This window comes from Pieris brassicae, chromosome 6 (genome assembly GCF_905147105.1).
Source record: "Pieris brassicae chromosome 6, ilPieBrab1.1, whole genome shotgun sequence".
Taxonomy (NCBI): domain Eukaryota; kingdom Metazoa; phylum Arthropoda; class Insecta; order Lepidoptera; family Pieridae; genus Pieris; species Pieris brassicae.
In genome coordinates this window covers 18,521,327-18,539,519 of record NC_059670.1, presented here as the reverse complement: position 1 = coordinate 18,539,519, position 18,193 = coordinate 18,521,327, and the positions used below count along the sequence as shown (strand labels likewise).

At 32.7% G+C, this 18,193-nt stretch overlaps 1 protein-coding gene across 1 annotated transcript; it reads left to right on the top strand.

Moving 5' to 3' along the window:
* Positions 1–7,140: 7,140 nt before the first annotated feature.
* Positions 7,141–17,067, top strand: LOC123711040 (solute carrier family 22 member 1-like). Its single transcript, XM_045663433.1, has 7 exons — positions 7,141–7,476; positions 12,139–12,247; positions 13,041–13,141; positions 14,310–14,461; positions 14,651–15,259; positions 15,542–15,723; positions 16,666–17,067. Exons 1-7 carry the CDS (start codon positions 7,307–7,309, stop codon positions 16,825–16,827), a joined length of 1,485 nt encoding a protein of 494 aa, XP_045519389.1. The 5' UTR covers positions 7,141–7,306; the 3' UTR covers positions 16,828–17,067.
* The last annotated feature ends 1,126 nt before the right edge of the window (positions 17,068–18,193 follow it).

The following is an 18,193-nucleotide window of genomic DNA, read 5'->3' as shown; positions in this document are numbered from 1 at the left end:
TACTTTCCCTTATAACGCGTTGTCTAAAACAACATTCATATCCCACAAACTTTTAACAACATACTCTACCGTTAATAAAAAATAACTATTGCATTCCCAAAGCAAATATAAATATAGTGGAAAACACAAAGTTTCCGCGGAAAACCATTTCTGTATCACACCCGAACGAGTAATAAGTTATGTTTACAGATTTTCGTAAGAGTTTCTTTCCCCCACACCGAGGTATATTTGATTATTTTTACGGCTGTTTAGGCAGGTGAACTACCTATGTGTAAAGAAAGCGTGCCAGGCGTGCAAGTTCCAAGCGTGGAACGTAATGTAAGCGTATAGCGCTTTACAAAGAATGTATGTACTTTAATTTACATAAATAACGATTCATATCAAATGTCAACGATCAACTTACACCATTCAATAGTACAATGTCAGTTTTTAATATGTCAGTTGTAATATATAATGCCCTATTTAGTATTTAATACATTAATAAGATAGCATACCTGTTCTCATGACATGTTACCCCTAATTTCTGTTGTTAGTAATAAGCTTTCGAACGCTCCACGCTACATGAGAAACGCAACTATCGCACGCCAGCACGCTTGCCGAGAAAAGGGAGCAGATAGAGGGATGAAGGGTTGGGCATAATCCTGAATATTCTGAGCCATTAAGGACAGTTATATTCAAATAAAGTACAAAGCATTAACTTTTTTCAACATGATCCTAACATCGCCATATAACCTTATATTAAATAGTGACCATACGTGAGATCTAAATATATTTGTTGTATAAACAGTTACGAAAATTAAATGTATTTACACGACTTAAAAAATAAATTTTAACGACTATATAATGTATGTATGTGTGGACTGTTTCCGCACTTAGACGCTCAATAGGTCCATTGTGCGTAAACGACTATATAATATGGGATAACCTAAAACCTACAATCATCAAAATAATAAAATGTAAATATACTATTGGTTCAATAAACACGTTGAATTTATTCAACTAAATATTTGATGATTGTTTGTAAATTAATGCATCGTTCTTAAATCTGTTAAAATTGCATTCAGCCTTTTGTAAAATTCTATTTCAATTTTGGGTGTTCACAAAGGTACCGGAATAAAGTCATTCTTCTGTTCCAAATAACTCAATAACGCTAACCGGAAGTTTGAAAGACAAGTTCGAAACTCTGATAAATCGTCCGAATTCTTCGAAGTTAACAAAGGGATTAATTTTGTTTAATTAAAATTTTGAGGTAATATAATTGAATAATAATTTTTAACCCTATCACAGGAATTTAATATCCGTTTCGAGTTGATGAAAATATTTCTCTTAATATTTGAGAATATTCCGATACTTTCGAGTAATTTAATAACGAGTTTTCGGTATTGATATAACGTTTTGAGTGAAGCGTGAGTGATCGAGGTTTGTTATTGTATTTTATTGAATTATTCAAGAAAAACTTCAATTTTCGTGTATTTTGAAAGTATTGAATTTCGGTTTTATTCATATCAATTGTTGATGTAAAACGTCAGTTTTTGTGGACTATGAATAGACCGAGATAACTAGGCTCTATTTTTCTCACGACATACGATAGAATAAATATAACTATTTTAAAGTTAAGTAAATAAAACACATATTTTTGAAACAATTTTTGACCGGTTCTTTAATTTAAATCAGTATTATCCCTCAGTGGGTCAGCTGACAGTAGTACGCGACCCTCAACCAAGATTTTTTTTAAGCAGAATATATTTTAAAAGAGTACCGAAAGTTTTTACGCTGGCTTTTTCTCTCGACCTACACCCCCTGTCTTCTTTGCCGATTAGTAGGGATGTCTACCGATATAAATTTAATGACGTGAAGCAAGTGATACCTGTAACTTATATTACATTACAAACATATTTTTTATTTTATTTTAATAACAGCCCTCCATTTTTTCGATGTGCGCAATTAACGCTCGCTCATACTGTGAAGGAAAAGATCGCGAGGATCATCCAAGTATTGTACATTATACGTTGCCGACTCCCTCTCGAAATTGGTAACGTTGGCGAAGATTCGTGACTTTCTCATCGGCAAGTCTGGGATCAGCCTTTTGTATCAATCAACATGGTTCTTAGAGTAATATTTAGAGTTGAAAATTAGGCGTAAACTATTACTCCCGTAAGTCAAAGTTGAGTACATTTTTGTCGTACGGGAGTCAGGCTTAAAGTGTTTCTGAATCTTACCATAAGAGGTAAGAAGTATACGATAATTGTACATAGGAAGGAAAAAATTCATTGATTCACAATCGAGGTATGGACACGTGTCACGTGACACACAAAAGTCACGTGTACGTTCCGTTTCATTATTATAATTTCGTGTCGCAACAGTCGCATGGGTCGTACAAATTCTACAATGCATTCATTAAATTATTATTAATTTATCAGTAGACACTTAATTCAGGTTCTGCACAAAGAGTGAATTAAATAATTTCGTAACATAATTGTCAAATAAGTATGACCCACTAAAATGGTTTATGCATGAAGTGTTCAAATACTTGTATGAATAAGATTTTTTTAGGAGGTGTGTATAATATTTTGTTATGAAAGAGAGCAGTATTGGCCTAGTGGCTTCAGCGACTTTCATCACTGAGCCCATATGTTCGATCCCTAGCTATGCACTACTGGACTTTCTGTCTATATGCGTATTTAACACGCTCGAACGATGAAAGAAAACATCGTGAGGAAATCGGTTTACACCCAAGAAGTCGACGGCGTGTGTCAGGCACAGGAGGCTGATCTCCTTGATCACTTGCCTATTGATAAATAATCATGAAACAGATACAGATGTCTGAGGCCTAGACCTAAAAAGGTTGCAGCCTTTTTATAATTCTATTTGGGGATAAAATTTGTGACAGTGCTGTGAGTGCTAAAAATACAAAGCACTTGGGTTTGTTATAATAATCGACGAATCTTGGCTTCACCATTAGGTCCTGGAATCAAAAAAACAGTCCATGCTAGAGACCGTCACCAACAATTCCGTAGAAATTTAAGCCAAATACATCCGCCAGTAAGATAATAAATATTTTTTTCTGGGATAGCTATGGGGAGATAGCTCACAAGTCCAGAGTTGCAATGACCGCCATTTAAAAAGCTGGCTTTGAATGGTTGGAAAATCCCCATATCCCAGGTCCTAGTTATTTCTACCTAATTCCGCGGTTAAAGTGGCCATTAATTGTTTAAGATCGATTCTTTAAGAGAACTAGGAAGATTTTATTATAATAATTTAAGCTTTAAATAAGGACATACAAAGTGCATTAGTTTGAAGGGTGGCTACGTCGAAAAATATCATTTAACAAAAAATAATTGCGTCATACTCATTACGATTACATTACTTTTTATTGAACATCCCTAGTAACACGGCCTATATATCTTATTTTTCTATTCAGTGGGCTCACGATTGACGTAATTCGCAGAATTACCAATCAATGAAAACTGCTTCCACATCCACCATTATTCTCCAGATTTGGCTTCCATCGACTTTTCTCAAACCTTCTTGTTCTCAAACCTCAAGAGAAGGCTCGCTGGACATAAATTTGGCGCCGAAACTGAGGCCTAATTTCAGGCTTAAGACAAGACATACTATAAAAATAGTATTGCAAAACTGTATGACCGCTATAATTGTTGGTTCGCTGACGAACGAAATATTATATTGAGTAATCAAATCAAATTTTTTTTTCTATATTAGCCTACGAACTTTTCATTTCTTTTACTTATAAGTGTTATTGTTTATTGGTCGATAAAGCTACTGTTAAAATTTTCTATATAACAACGTAGTAAACCTAGTGTTTACGACTTTGTACTCTCAAAATTAAGATTTTTTATAAATTATTGATGTGAAAATTCCCACGTGGATATGCTTTAAATCGATATATACTATATGTTAAGTTCCGTGTGTATAAAATATCTGCGTTTTCAATTCGAACAATGAAAGATTAGCGCGTTTAACCATAAAAACTCGGCTTTACAATATTACATTTTTAATTTACCTCTTTGGGAAGTGCCATAACAAGCTTCTTTCTTCTTCTTTTGTTTTTTTTTTGTGAAACATAGCCACAACCTACTAGATACAGCTAGACATATAAAACAAATCACTAAAGAAGTTTGATAATATTTGTGACACTTTTTAAGATGAACGTTTCTTGTTCATGTCACCTTACCCTTCGTGGACGCGTCGCTTTGCTTTGAATGATGTCTGATTATATGCTTTCTGAATACTGCCAGCTGAAATTTGTTCTCGATCTAGCCTCCGTCAGTAAGGTCTTGGCCACTTACTCTGTAACTTTGAACATCAACAGCGATCTAGATTTCAATAGTGTTTGTACAGAGCGATCTCAAGAAAGCGACATCACCGCGACGAGTGAGAGAACTATACCGAACTTACAAACAAAAACGCCCTTACAAACAAAAACACCAGGATCAGTATCACTGTCTATGACTTGCTGACGGAGGTTAATTCGCGAACAAATCTCATTCATCCAGGAACAATTGCTATTCCGGGTATGATCACGCAACCTACAATTTCTTAAATCTTCAAAAGAATATGGCATATTTACCTCGTTATTAATTAATTTTACCTATGTAGTATTAATGTACTTTAAGTATTTGTTTTATTGTATATGATGTAATAATAAATAAATAAGAAGCCTTTGAACAGTCAGGTAGATAAGAAAAAGTCCTAATATAATTGTGACAAGCAATGGCAAGTATAAACACAGTTAGGGAACTTATCGGTAGGGGAGCGCACGTCTAAAACAATCTACAGTTCGAAACTGTTCGTAACTATTCGCAACTTGCCTCCAATAATATGTGGACGGAATAATTTCCTGCAAAAGAAAATGTGCAAGTGCAATAAACGTTCATTTAAGGAAATTGAAAAAATATATTTAAATAAGAACAGTGTTAGAGTCTCGACTAGAACTTTTCTATTTGTTTTTAATGTATTTATTGAATACCTGCACGAGTGGTGGAAGGTGATAAAGAAAAATCATCAACTATTTTATTTATTTATCCGAATAAGAATTCTTAATCCTTACAAGCTGACTTGAATTCTAAACAAATGAAAGTAAACAACAAATAGCACTGAACCAATAGAATTGGTTTTTGTATTAAAATATCTCAACATAAATTATGCTACATAAGTAGCCTATTAAAGTGTATCATTAATCAGAATTATATTTAAAACGTGATCATTTAATTAATATGTATTGTATAATCATTTTGTGCATATAACGACTACAATATATCGCAACTTTATACGACGAGTTTTACGTTTAAATAAAATCAAGATTAAATATAATGTTAAAACCGTATTATTGGACAGGTCCGTTTAGTTTTTTTTATGTAAAAGGGGCAAACGGGCAGAAGGATCACCTGGTGTATAGTGATACCGCCGCTTATGGATACTCACATTGCCAGAAGGCTTGCAAGCTGTTTTGTTTTCAAGGGGTATTTTATTACTTTTATGTTTTGAAGCAATATTTACCAATTTTAAATTAACCAATAAATAATAGTCTCGTTTCTGAATCTTACCCTAAGCTTAGATTAAACTATACGCCTTGTGCCATACAGCATATTTGAATAACATGTATAATAAAACACAATTTGCGTGATTTAATGTTGAATGATTTAATGAAAATTGTAAAAAACGTTAACAAATTAATAATTATGCTAATTGAATTAATTATTATATGACAATTATATACGTTAAATTAATAATTATAAATATAATCTAAAAAATTAAAGGGCCGATTATACTAAAATTATTGGAAATGAATCAAATGAATTCAAAACTTTTACGTAGTTTAAAATATCTCAGCGTTAGATTACGAAAAATATTAAATATTACCCCAAACGTCAAAAACGTATTGCATATGACATTGTTTAGTATATTCTTTAGATGGAATTCAACACTTAAAAATTATGTGACAGAATATCAAAGACCAAAAACTTTTCTGTCGATTGACATGTCATTGACGTTTATTGATTAGACTTGGCCATGGGTTAAGTTGCTTAATGGCTGTTGAGGTTAAATGTGTTCTAATTTGATTCTTTGCATTAAATTCCAGTAACTACGTTTAGTTGTTATACAGGTTTAGATGAAATATAACGGTTCTCTGAAATCTGAATCTGTACCTTAAGTGGGATATTCTATGGAAAATCCATGTAATCCATTATGCCACTTATTCGTAGTTTCCTCTTGGGTTGTTTATAAACATTATCATATAATTGAACACTTATTTGTTTTATTTTAATTCGATAAATAAACGTTTGATGAGTTTATACTTTACACAAATGTACACTATTTACAATTTTCTTAACCTACATAGAAATAATAATAAATAACTTAATCTTCTATTACGATAGTACGCCTACTTTTTTAAAATTAATTTATAATAAACACTATGTTACTAATAATTTAGTATTCTAATAATTTAGCTTACTCAGATAATAACATTATATAGTACGTACAATTTAAGAATTGTTTATTAAAACCTTAACATAACAATCAAATATACAGTATTTACAATTTTAACATAGTAATAGAAAAAATTAACAAAAAGACAATTTAAAAAAATCCCGCGGCGGTGTACCTTTATCTCTGGCATCATTTCCTCGCTGTGATACATATTCGTTGAGCGAGGAAAGCACCAGGTCTAGAGTCACCGGTACTATTTACCAGGCGCCAACTTTAATTAGCGCCTGTGCACTTGGACCCCACGGGCAAGAGTGTCTACTCCAAAGGGAACAAAATCGATGTTGCAGGAAAGATTGGAGTAGTTTTTTTTAAAACTAGTTATGTTACCTAAAAACAATAGCATAAAAATAAAAGACAACGCTCGTAATATGTTATTTGAATCTTTCCTGTTTAAACTATTAGTATAGTTAATACTGATCCTCTTTGGTTCTTATAATTTTTCCACAGCTGTTACCTGATCTTTTAAAAGAAAAACAACAACCTCATTTGTACTTAAATTACAGTTTCATTATAAATTCATTAGTGGAAATAAATCTAAAATCAATTAATACACAATTAACCGAGTCAACCGAGTTGAGTCTCACAAGCGCCCGCGCACGATCTATTGTATGCTACTTAGTATACCAATTCAATGCCATTCAGTATGTATTTCACTTTCAAACCTTCATAACGTTTGTAAAAATTTAATACTATCGTGACAATATTTTGAATTGAATTTCGAGTTGTGGAGACAATTATGATACTTGTGAGGAAAAAATAAGTGTGAAATCGTAAAAAACCATCAGAAGTTTTTACAATGAGTGTGTCAGTGAGTGAGAAACCTGTGGAGCTTGACACTGTATTGGAGAAGTTCAGTATCTACCAACGATATCATTTAGAGAAGATCGCACTTATTTTTATAGCACTTCTGACCAATTCGATTTATTGCAATCAATTTATTTTTGTCACGGAAGCAGTGCCATACAGGTATGTATAGCATATCCTTAAAATATAAAACAATTTACCAGCAAATATATATATTTATTGTAACTAAAAATGCGTAAAATATATAAACGTATAAAGTGAAAAAAAGTATTTATCGTTACCAATATTCAATTTACGTTCTGATATTAACAGTGAGTTATAGCTAGTCACTGGGGACCGTGCAAGATACAATATAATGTTAATTTTAATCAGTAAGCGTGTTTACTGATTTGAATGGAGAATAATTAACTAAGTGTTGGGCACGATTTACTTTCGTGGTTGAGGTAATTAAGTACAATTTACACTGCACACATTCATTGGTACAGATACCGGCAAACATCTTGAACAAATGTCCTTGCCTGCAGGCGGAGGGCGGTGGTGCGCGGCGGCGGGTGAGTGACGTTTCGATCGCGTGATTGGTAAATCAGTTGACGCAACCTTTCCCCCACTCCCTTGTTTAATGCTCAAGAAGTTTGCCGGTATCTGTACTATGGGTGACTTTAGTACCTATTTCTGTTACTTAAAACCTTAAACAAGGAATGTGACATAACTTCGCATAATTACCGATCTATACAGTGTATATATTGATATAATTTTAATATACCTTCCTAAATTGCATGAAAACTAGTACATTCAGTCGTTATAGATAATTATTACTATAAAGGAAGCTATCTACATGTATACGTGTAGTTTTATCTAAATGTTGCTTTTGACGGGAATGATTTGCTTTTATTAAACGTGGAGTTTACATGGTACTAGGTTTGTTAACAACACCATTTATTTAGAACAAACATCTTCAGTGACGCTCTTCATTTCTGAAGATCGTGTTAGTAGTGCCGCAGAACTTTCATCACCTGACTTAAGCCTCTGGCATTTAAAGAGGAAGATCAGCCCCGAGTTCTGGTACCTTCCACTAAAAATCGTCTAGAACAAATATGACTATAATTTATAGAAACATTTTAGTCAACATTGTTTGACATTTAAAATGTATTAAATGTCAATGTACTTAAGATAGTTGTCCTTTTATTATATCTAAATTCGCAATCTTGGTTATAGTATAAAAAGTCATTATTAAAATCAGGATCGATTAACGTGATACACACCGTAAATACAATTCTAAGATGTGATAAAATTTTAATAGGTTTTATAAAATACCTTAATTAGCAACAGAGTCTTATCATAAAGCTTTTGTAAAAATAATTAACATTGTCTAATTATTCAATGAATCAAAAAAAGTTTATTTCGTATCAATTACTATTATTAGTCTGGCCACAAATACTGTTACATAAAATCTTTTATTTTTTTCTACTTCTTAATTATTTTTAACTTGGAACACGTATATTGTTTTAAAAACTTCATTCGTATGATGATGAATACGAAACATTTTTCGTATTCAGCATCAAATTACAATATGTAATGGGGTGTTAAAGAAAATAGGATCGCAGTGATCGCCTTGCACAAACTGGGTATGGAGCCGTTGGTCATATTTCAGACACTTTAAAAGCTTGGTATCAGCCGTATGTTCCTGTATGGTCCTATCAGCAGATACAGCAATATTTCGCCTGTCAAAAATCAGAGAAGATCGGAGCAGGGCAGCCGCGTGCCATTAGAACTACAAAGGCTGATAATGCTGCTAAAGCCAGAATTAGTCGGAAGCAAAAAATCTTATCGTGAGAAATTATGATTCCCGCTAGGACTCTGTCGCGTATTACCAAACAAGTCCTGAAGCTCGGTGTTTATCGTCGATATAAAGGACATGCCATAAATCAATCTTTACTATTACAGAAAATAGATCGATCAAAACGCTTTCTGTCGCTATGTACGCTAGTGTACGCTCACAGTTCTAAAGAAGCTGCTCAAGTGGTCGTAAAGATACAACGTGGTCATCATTCTGCGTCAGTAATGGTCTGACACAACTACATTTTTTTTTAAAGGAGTAAAAACTTCAGTCAAAGTGTATCAATATACAGTTTTAGATACACTTTTTAAAAATATACCGTAGACTTTTTTTAGTTCTCTGCACCTGGTCACCAGGCACAAACTACCTAAGCCTGGCTCGAAATCAACATCTTCCTACTTATAATTTTGTTTATTACGCTCTTAATAAGGTTTAAGTTTCTATTTAGTTTTGCGTTTTGCCTGTTTTTGCGAAATTTCACAAATATTGGATTAAAAAAAAAAAGATTTCTTCGATAATCTAAATAGTGAAAGTAGTTTTGTTGATGGCGACTGCAACGGATTAATGATTGATGTCAAAGTGACATAGTATAAGTTAATTGTTCATTGATTTCATTACCAGTATTAGTTTATATATATGTATGTTTTTTATATGTACACTGAGAGTGAATGAAAATATTTAAAAAAAATTGGTCAACAAATCCATAGACAACGTGTCCTTCCAACAAAGAATGTTGAACGGCTACTGGTTGGAAACACAATCTATTACAGAGGTCAAAACTCATAGACATATCTATGCTCTTAAGTATTACATATTATAATAAACATAAATAAACTAAACAACATTTAATGCATGTTAATAGTAATATTAGACTTAGACAAATGTTAATTAGTAATTAGTTAAATTAAATAAGTGTGTTAAGCAGTATTTGTTCAAATATATACTAACTAGTTATTAGTCAACATACAACAATCTAAATTACGAAACACCCCAGGGAGACGTGTTTTCTGATGATTATTTCTTAGCAGTCTTTTGCGTATTCCAATAAGGTTCTTTTTAAGAAACTTCACCAGTATCTTATTAAGTATAATTAATGTAGTTTATGCAGTTGTTTATTTTTCTATCATTGTATTTTTCGTAAAAGTTAAGTCATTTTGTAATTGTGAACCATTTTTAGAATATTGGATATAATTAAATTATTCATCATTATATTTATTTTGTTGGATGTCCCAATACTCTAAAAATGAGGTGAAAAAATTATTTGTAAAATAGAATTAAAATATTGAATGATTAAAAAGTTCTAGGTTATATATACAATTAATAATGAAGTTTTATTTATAAATCAATGACCAATGAATATTTTAATTAGGAATTATTACAATCAAATACAGTATAAACAATAAAAAATTTACAAATTAATAAAAATAATAAACAAATGACTTCATAACATATTTATAATACAATTTTGTTTCCGTTAACATTACACTGTTATTGGAACATTTATCTTTCAAAAGATTACACGCGTATAAGTCAAGGTTATGAATAGTATTTTCATTCTGTTTATGTAAACTGTGTTTAATGAACAATTGTATAATTGCTTTTAAACTAGCGAAGATAACCGCAGGAAGAGTTCAAAGTGACCTTTTCGCTATTAGGCATTTGTACCATTTAGGTATCATTACTAAGCAGTTTTCTGTTATAATATCTATGTCTAAAGACATTTCTTTTCTACGTAACAATAACAATTTTTATAATCATATCGATTTAAAAAGTCAAATTACTAAGAAATAATTCTAACACATCACCATCTCGATTTGGACCATACATTTCTGTATCTATATCGTGATTGTATAGGTGACAAGTTGGTGATCCTTCTGTGCCTAACATACGCCGACATTTTCTGTCTGAGGCATGTCATGTATTGAATGCACACATAGACAGATTGGTGCACAGCTTATGAGACGAACACTGCTTTTCATGGAATATAATATAACATATCTAAAATATCGTTAATCTAATAATAATTCATTTAATCGATTGATTCAGGAATATGATTACATAACTCTATTAATTAATAGTTTGTTTAATTACAAATTTTTATTTAATTCTTTGGAAGGGATAAAAATTCTGATCATTGAAATAAGATTCTTATTGCATTATTAGTAATTATAAATCTAACATCGGAACATGATAAATAGGGGTACAGGATCGCAACCTTTGTGGACTGGTACCCGTTGCGGTCCGTAAAATGCAAAGCAAGATAAAAGTAAAAATAATTTATTAAAATATTATTATTCAGAAAATATTAAAGGAAAGTGACGCGATTTTTATACGTACTGTGCGCAATGAGTAATATTTTTTTACAAGGATAAATATTTAAAGGATCGTGAGGTAATAACAGGTATGCATAACGTAGTTGGATCGTCTAAATGATGAAATATGAAGAATCAAACAAAACGGAAACTGGTTCTCAACAGGCAGGAACTTGCCTTTTGGCAGTGTGTATGTTACTTAACTTCAGGTGAACCTTCTGTTTGATTTGTTTTATAAAAAATAAGCAAATGTAATATCTGAAGCCAACAGGTTCTGTTGGCTTCAGATATTGTTGTTGCACTACTGGATAATTTATTTAGTGTAGATAATTTATTATAATAACCGCCAAATAGATGATATTATATCGTATTTTCTTATGCGTAGGCATTAATATGTCTTTGATAGAAGGAGATATAATGATGAGAAATATTTATTTAAAATTACAATATTATGTTAATTAGTAGTTAAGGATTTGATGTTTAAACTTTTTTTTAATTCAACTTATGTTAAAATAGCGACCAACGCTCCCTGATACATAAAAAATATTGTAACTCTTCCGTGTTAATATAAAATAATCAAAATTAATTTTTAAATCTATTCTTACACTATTATGTCACTTAATTTCTCTTCAGATTAAACCAAAAAGTCTATTAAAGAGTTTTAATTTGTTCTAGATGTGTAGACTCGCAGAATTTCAGCGAAACACCGGAGATATGTGGCAAGAATGTGTCACAAAGTTGCAGCCACTGGGTTTATCAGGACCCTGACAGTTTCGTGGCTCAAGTGAGTTGTCATAGTATTCATATCTTTATTAGTTGTGATATTACTTATCTATAATAGTAGTATAACATGGCATGGCAGGATAAGTAATAATGAATAATGTGGGTGGGCTATAACGACAAGGAAACGAAAGGGAATGCTTAGATATTTTGCCATGTGTGTAGGATATACAAAGCAACCGTGTAATGAGAAGTCGGATTGACTAGGCATTGTCCAACATATCTGCACCAGGTGTAGCAAAGTCATGCGGTTATAAAAAACATTATTATAAATATCTGTTTAATAAATTACTGTTCAAAGAGAATTCATTAGTGGATCAACTTCAACCAAATATATTTCATTAGGATTTCAGATGATACAACATGTGCATTAGATACTAAGCTACATCCAAAGCTCGTTATACTTTTAAGCTTTTTCTTAATAAACTAAAACTCTATTTTAAACTTTAAATACGCCTTATTGTTTAAAGTATAACTTTAATTCCTTTATCCTAACCTGTAAATGTGTAAATAAGTGAAATCAAAAAGTGAGTGAGAAAATTGAGAGTCATAACACATTTTTATATGAATCAATTGAACAGCGCTAGGCGTATGAAGCTAAACAAAAGTGTGAATAGAATTCGTGTAGAAAAACTAAACCTATAAAGATCTTCTTAGAGCTGTAGAAATCTATATTAACACATCATTTTTCGGAAATAAAATACATAGGTCTTTGATTTTCAGAAGCTTTATTTTAATTTTATATAGGGCTGCGATTGTTGTATTTATATATATTGTACTCGATGCCTTTGTTATAGTTTGACCTCGCCTGTGAGGATTGGAAACGAACTATGGTGGGGACAGCGCATAACGTAGGTTATATGATTGGTCTGCTCATCGTTGGACCTCTTTCTGATAAGTAAGTCGTTTAAAGTTTTCATCTTAATCTAAGATAATAAAAATAAAATTCAATTCAAAACTGTAAACCTTCAAATTACCATATTAAAAAAAGGTATGTTAAGTACAATATACACATAGCAGTATTGGCCTAGTGATTGCACTAATGACATTTTCTGTCTATGTGCGTTTAACACTCGCCCTTACGGTGAAGGACATCGTGAGGAAACAGCGTGACATTTAGTAATAGTTGCCAGCGTGTCAGGCGTAGAAGGCTGATAATTAACTTGCCTACAAAACACAAATAATCAGGAAACATACCGAAATCTGAGGCCCAGACTTTAAGGATTTTGACAACACTGGTTAAAAAAAAATATTTTGATGTACCTTCTTTTGCCATATATATAATGGCTTGCTAACATAAAAATGGCGGCAGTAGGTAGTTGGTACAAAAAAGACAACGATATCGAGCGCTAGCGGCACGTGCACCTGACGTCATCACCCCACTACGTCACGTTATGTTACGCTACGTTATAAAAACCCGAATCGCTGCTGTATCGGCAAGTCAAATTACTACCCCATCCCCTTCCCGACAAATAAGGCTCGTAGGAGGCCTCGGCATACATTAACGGATCCGGACGATCTAATTACCGTAGCTAACAACAAATTAAAAGGCGCCCGCGCGGCCAATAATAATAAAAACAGTCAAACACAGATTAGGGTAAAAAACCGCCTTCACCGGGGAAGACGAGGACCTTTACTTCGCACTTCGCTCACACCAATCCGAGGTTTGAGTCTTACAGGAGACGCCATTGCGCTACCCGCGGGATAAATCGCCATTCTGGCTCAGTTATGCCCGCCAAAACAGCCCGAGCTGAGCTGTAAAGGGCCTTAAGGCCAACAGCGAGATTCCATTCAAAAACCAAAAAAAAAGTATCGGCACGCATTTTTCTCCCTCACTGCTATTATTTTTATTGATTAAATTATTAATAAAATTGTATTTCGTGCTTTACTTCTGATGTCTGAGCCAATTCCGACATATACATTATCTCACATTGAGTATAAAAATATTCAGTTTTCCTATAATGAATATTTTTTACGTTTTCCTTCGCCAACTCCTTGATTTAATATTAACTTGGGGTTGTGGGACTTCAAACGCCATATTTATGTTTTGATATTATACGTACCAGGTTCGGGCGAAAAAATATTGCCATAATGACGGGAGTCTTAGGTGGTGTTTTTGGCATATTGAGGAGTTTCTCCAATTGGTACTGGCTCTTCGTTGCCATGGAGTTTATGGAAGCTCTCATAGGGGATATCTGCTCGCCCATGTTCGTATTAAGTAAGTTTATTTTAGTACTGTCCACACCAAAAATTATGGAAATAAACCAAATAAGGAAACTTTTCATTAATCGTAAATCAAATATGTATTTTACTAACAAATAATATGAATGCAATGAATGAATATATGGAAAATAACAAATTACTTTATTTATTGACGTAGCTTGCTAAACACGACTCTTTCTTTCAGCGCTAGAAATCGTCCCTTCTAACAAGCGTCTAGTCTTCAACATGTTGGTGAGTTATGGGTATATAGTCGGCGGCGTGCTCCTTGCAGTATTTTCCTGGCTCATTCAAGATTGGCGTTGGCTTCTACGGGCCCTTTACACGCCTGCTCTTCTGTTCATCCTCTACATCTTCTTCCTCGACGAAAGCCCTAGATGGTATCTATCAAAAGGACGAAAGGAAGAGGCAACTGCAATTGTAGAAAAAATTGCAGCAAAAAATAAGACAAAACTTGACAAAAACATGCTTGATAATTTAAGCTATGAAAAAGAAGAAAATACAAATTTAAAAAATATTTTAGCGAGCACATTAAAGTCTAGGAAATTGAGAACAAGATTCTTTGTATGCGTTATTTGGTGGATGACATCTACCTTCGTGAACTACGGAATGGTTTTGAACTCTGTATCGCTACAGGGAAATAAATATGTGAACTTTGGTCTGACACAATTGGTTGATGTTCCGGGCTTGTTGATCGTTACGAACATTTTGCTGCGATTTAAACGAAAGAAACCGTTGATAATTTGCTTTGCTCTTGGCGCTGTTATGTGTCTCGCACAGCCTTTTGTGCCGCAAGGTAAGTAATACTACCTTTTTTCCACAATTTTTTTAAAGATTTAAATAACAATTTGGATAGATAATGTTTTTAAGATTTTTATGGTGATTTTATTGGTTTTTTTAGAAGTCTTAAAGAAGCTTTTGGATTTGCTTCATTAAAATAATAATGTAGAAAAAATATTAATGCAAACCTTCCGTCCGAATTCAGGCAATTACTAATGCAAATGGTAAAAGGTCTGTGCCTTCTGTCCCATTTCAGTGATTACGTGTCACATTTTTGTGATATTTTTTTTACTTTCAGACATACAGTGGCTGTCCATAACCTTCTACATGATTGGCAAACTGATGTCGTCTTTCTACTTTGCCATTACATATTTGTATACCTCAGAACTATTTCCTACATACACTAGAAACTCCATGCATGCTCTGTGTTCATCTCTAGGAAGAGTTGGATCTATACTAGCTCAACAGACTCCATTGCTGGTAAGATATAAATTAGATAATTTATTTATCAAATTTTAGGTAACGCATTACGATTTATAAAAATCCAACACATATATTATGAACGATAGATATTTTGAATAACAGTCCTAATACGAAAAAAGAAGATACATAAAACTTTTATATATTTAAATAACTTGACGTTTCGAGTGCTTTTCAGCTATGGTCAGCGAAAGGACCACATAAAGTTAACATAGTTACTAATTCATAATGTTTAGAGTCGATTGAATTGTCATATTGATGCCACTCGTTTGCACAAAGCTGCTCGATTTTAACAAAAATGCCTTATTTTTCCTTTGTTGAAACAATATTGTTAATTATATACACTTCATTGTTATTTATATCACTCAATATCACACATAATCACGTTCTCTTCGGTTTGGCCACATCTCCCCTAAATATTATAAAAATAATTGTCTGTTTATTGTTTTAGGATATTCATTATTTCTTTTATATTTGGAGACTATTTAAAGTAAAGATACCTGTGTTAGCGGTAGTTGATCTAGTTCTTAGGATAGGAAATTGAACACTTCAATGATGACTTAATTCACTATAATTTACTTCACTGATTTTACGTGAACTATACAACTTCAAACTTGTACAAAGGAATATTCCGTGCACGTGTGTCACAACCTCTTTTATAATAACGACTTCCCTACTCCGACTCGACCATCCCACTTCGGGGAGATGGTCGAGTCAATTCGTAACAATTCGTAAACAACCGAACGAGTCAAATGAATAACTATTGCACATGCGCACTTGAACAATGTTTAGAATTTAATTAAATAGATATTAGAAGCTCAGTGTAGGAACCCTGACACAGGTTGTGTCGCCTATTACGCACGTATCAGCAAAAATATCATGGGACTAGGACAATGGAACAGGTTTTAGATACGATTTTGTTAAAATTAATTTTTCTTTCAGCTGGTCTACTGGAGTGGTTTGCCAGCTTTCGTCTTTGGATCAGTCGCCCTTTTTGCTGCGTTTGTAACATTTTTGGTCCCTGATATATCAGATGACTCCCTTCCCGATAATGTTAAGGAAGCAGAAGCGATAGGCAAGAAAGACAAGGTTGTGAGCGCGTGACCTTTATGACTATGTTTATGGGCCATTAAGTATTAAAATACATTGATCTTAATATATTTAATTAAAATCTTAGTTACTATTTTCAATACGTGGATGAATGAAATGAAATGATTAAGCACTTGACGTTTTCTTTTGTGAACTTGCCAGCTATGGAATCTGCTTCCATCAGAGATACGAAGTCCAAGTATTTAATAAACTGTTTTATATTATAGTTCCATTGTATTATAACTTTAGTTTTTCTGTTTGTTATTTATTATTGTGTACTAGATTAGTACTCCCTAAGAAGAAGTATAATGATGTCATCTTAAATCCAAATTAAATCCCTTTCAACGCTTATGTCATATTTATGGAGTACCATTGTTATCAAGGGGTATCGCTAGGGCGTGGTAGACGCCAGGGCCCATCTTAATCTTTAACTGTGACTATTACAAATGGTACAAAGTTATTGTATTTTGTCGTTTATTGTACATAGACATAGGAATGTAACAAACTCAACAATTATTTATTAATAACACAATGTACACTTATGAACGTCAAAAAAAATACATTAAATGCTTCTAATTTTACATTTACTGCCAGTTATCAAATGAAAGGCGTAGAACGGAAGAGAAGAACTGGTAATAAACTCTCCACCACTCTTTTTAATCGCCTAAATAAAAGTTGTAACATATGTATAGTAGCATAAACGAATTAATTTATTAAGAAATTAAACGCTGTTCACTTATATTATAGTAATTAATGCCACAGTGCACATTGATGAATGCGTAATAGTTTTGATATTTTACTAATAAATTTTCACAATATTTGTGGGTTTTTTTGTATTGCCGAATCTGATTTTGTAATTGTCAATTTTAAAACCATTTCAAATTGATTTTTAGAGACTGTTTAACTAAAAAAATGTTATTTATAATGTTAAGGCTGTAAAATGTATAAAGCATTAATAATTTCAACTCGCTAAAACTCTCCTGCAAGCCTGCCTGAGCAAGATGGCGGCGCACCAGTCCCTATGACGTACCATGACAGTTAACACGTAAACAAATGTCATGTTTTACGTGTTAATTCATTCTTAAATTACCCGAATTCACATTTATTATCTTTTGATCAAAATCATTCCTCAACTACATTTAACTTCAAATAGTATAAGAATTACATATGCAAAGACATTAATTACGCTACATCATCGTCGATTTGACTAATAAATATGGCCGTTTTATGTCACGTAACTGATTTAGACTGCCGTATACTGACTGTGGGATTTTTGCACATGTACACAGATTACTCATAGTAACACTTTATTATCTATTCTATTAAAATAGCACATTGCTGCACTAAGTATTTTGCGACACTTTCCGAGCTACGTTTCTTC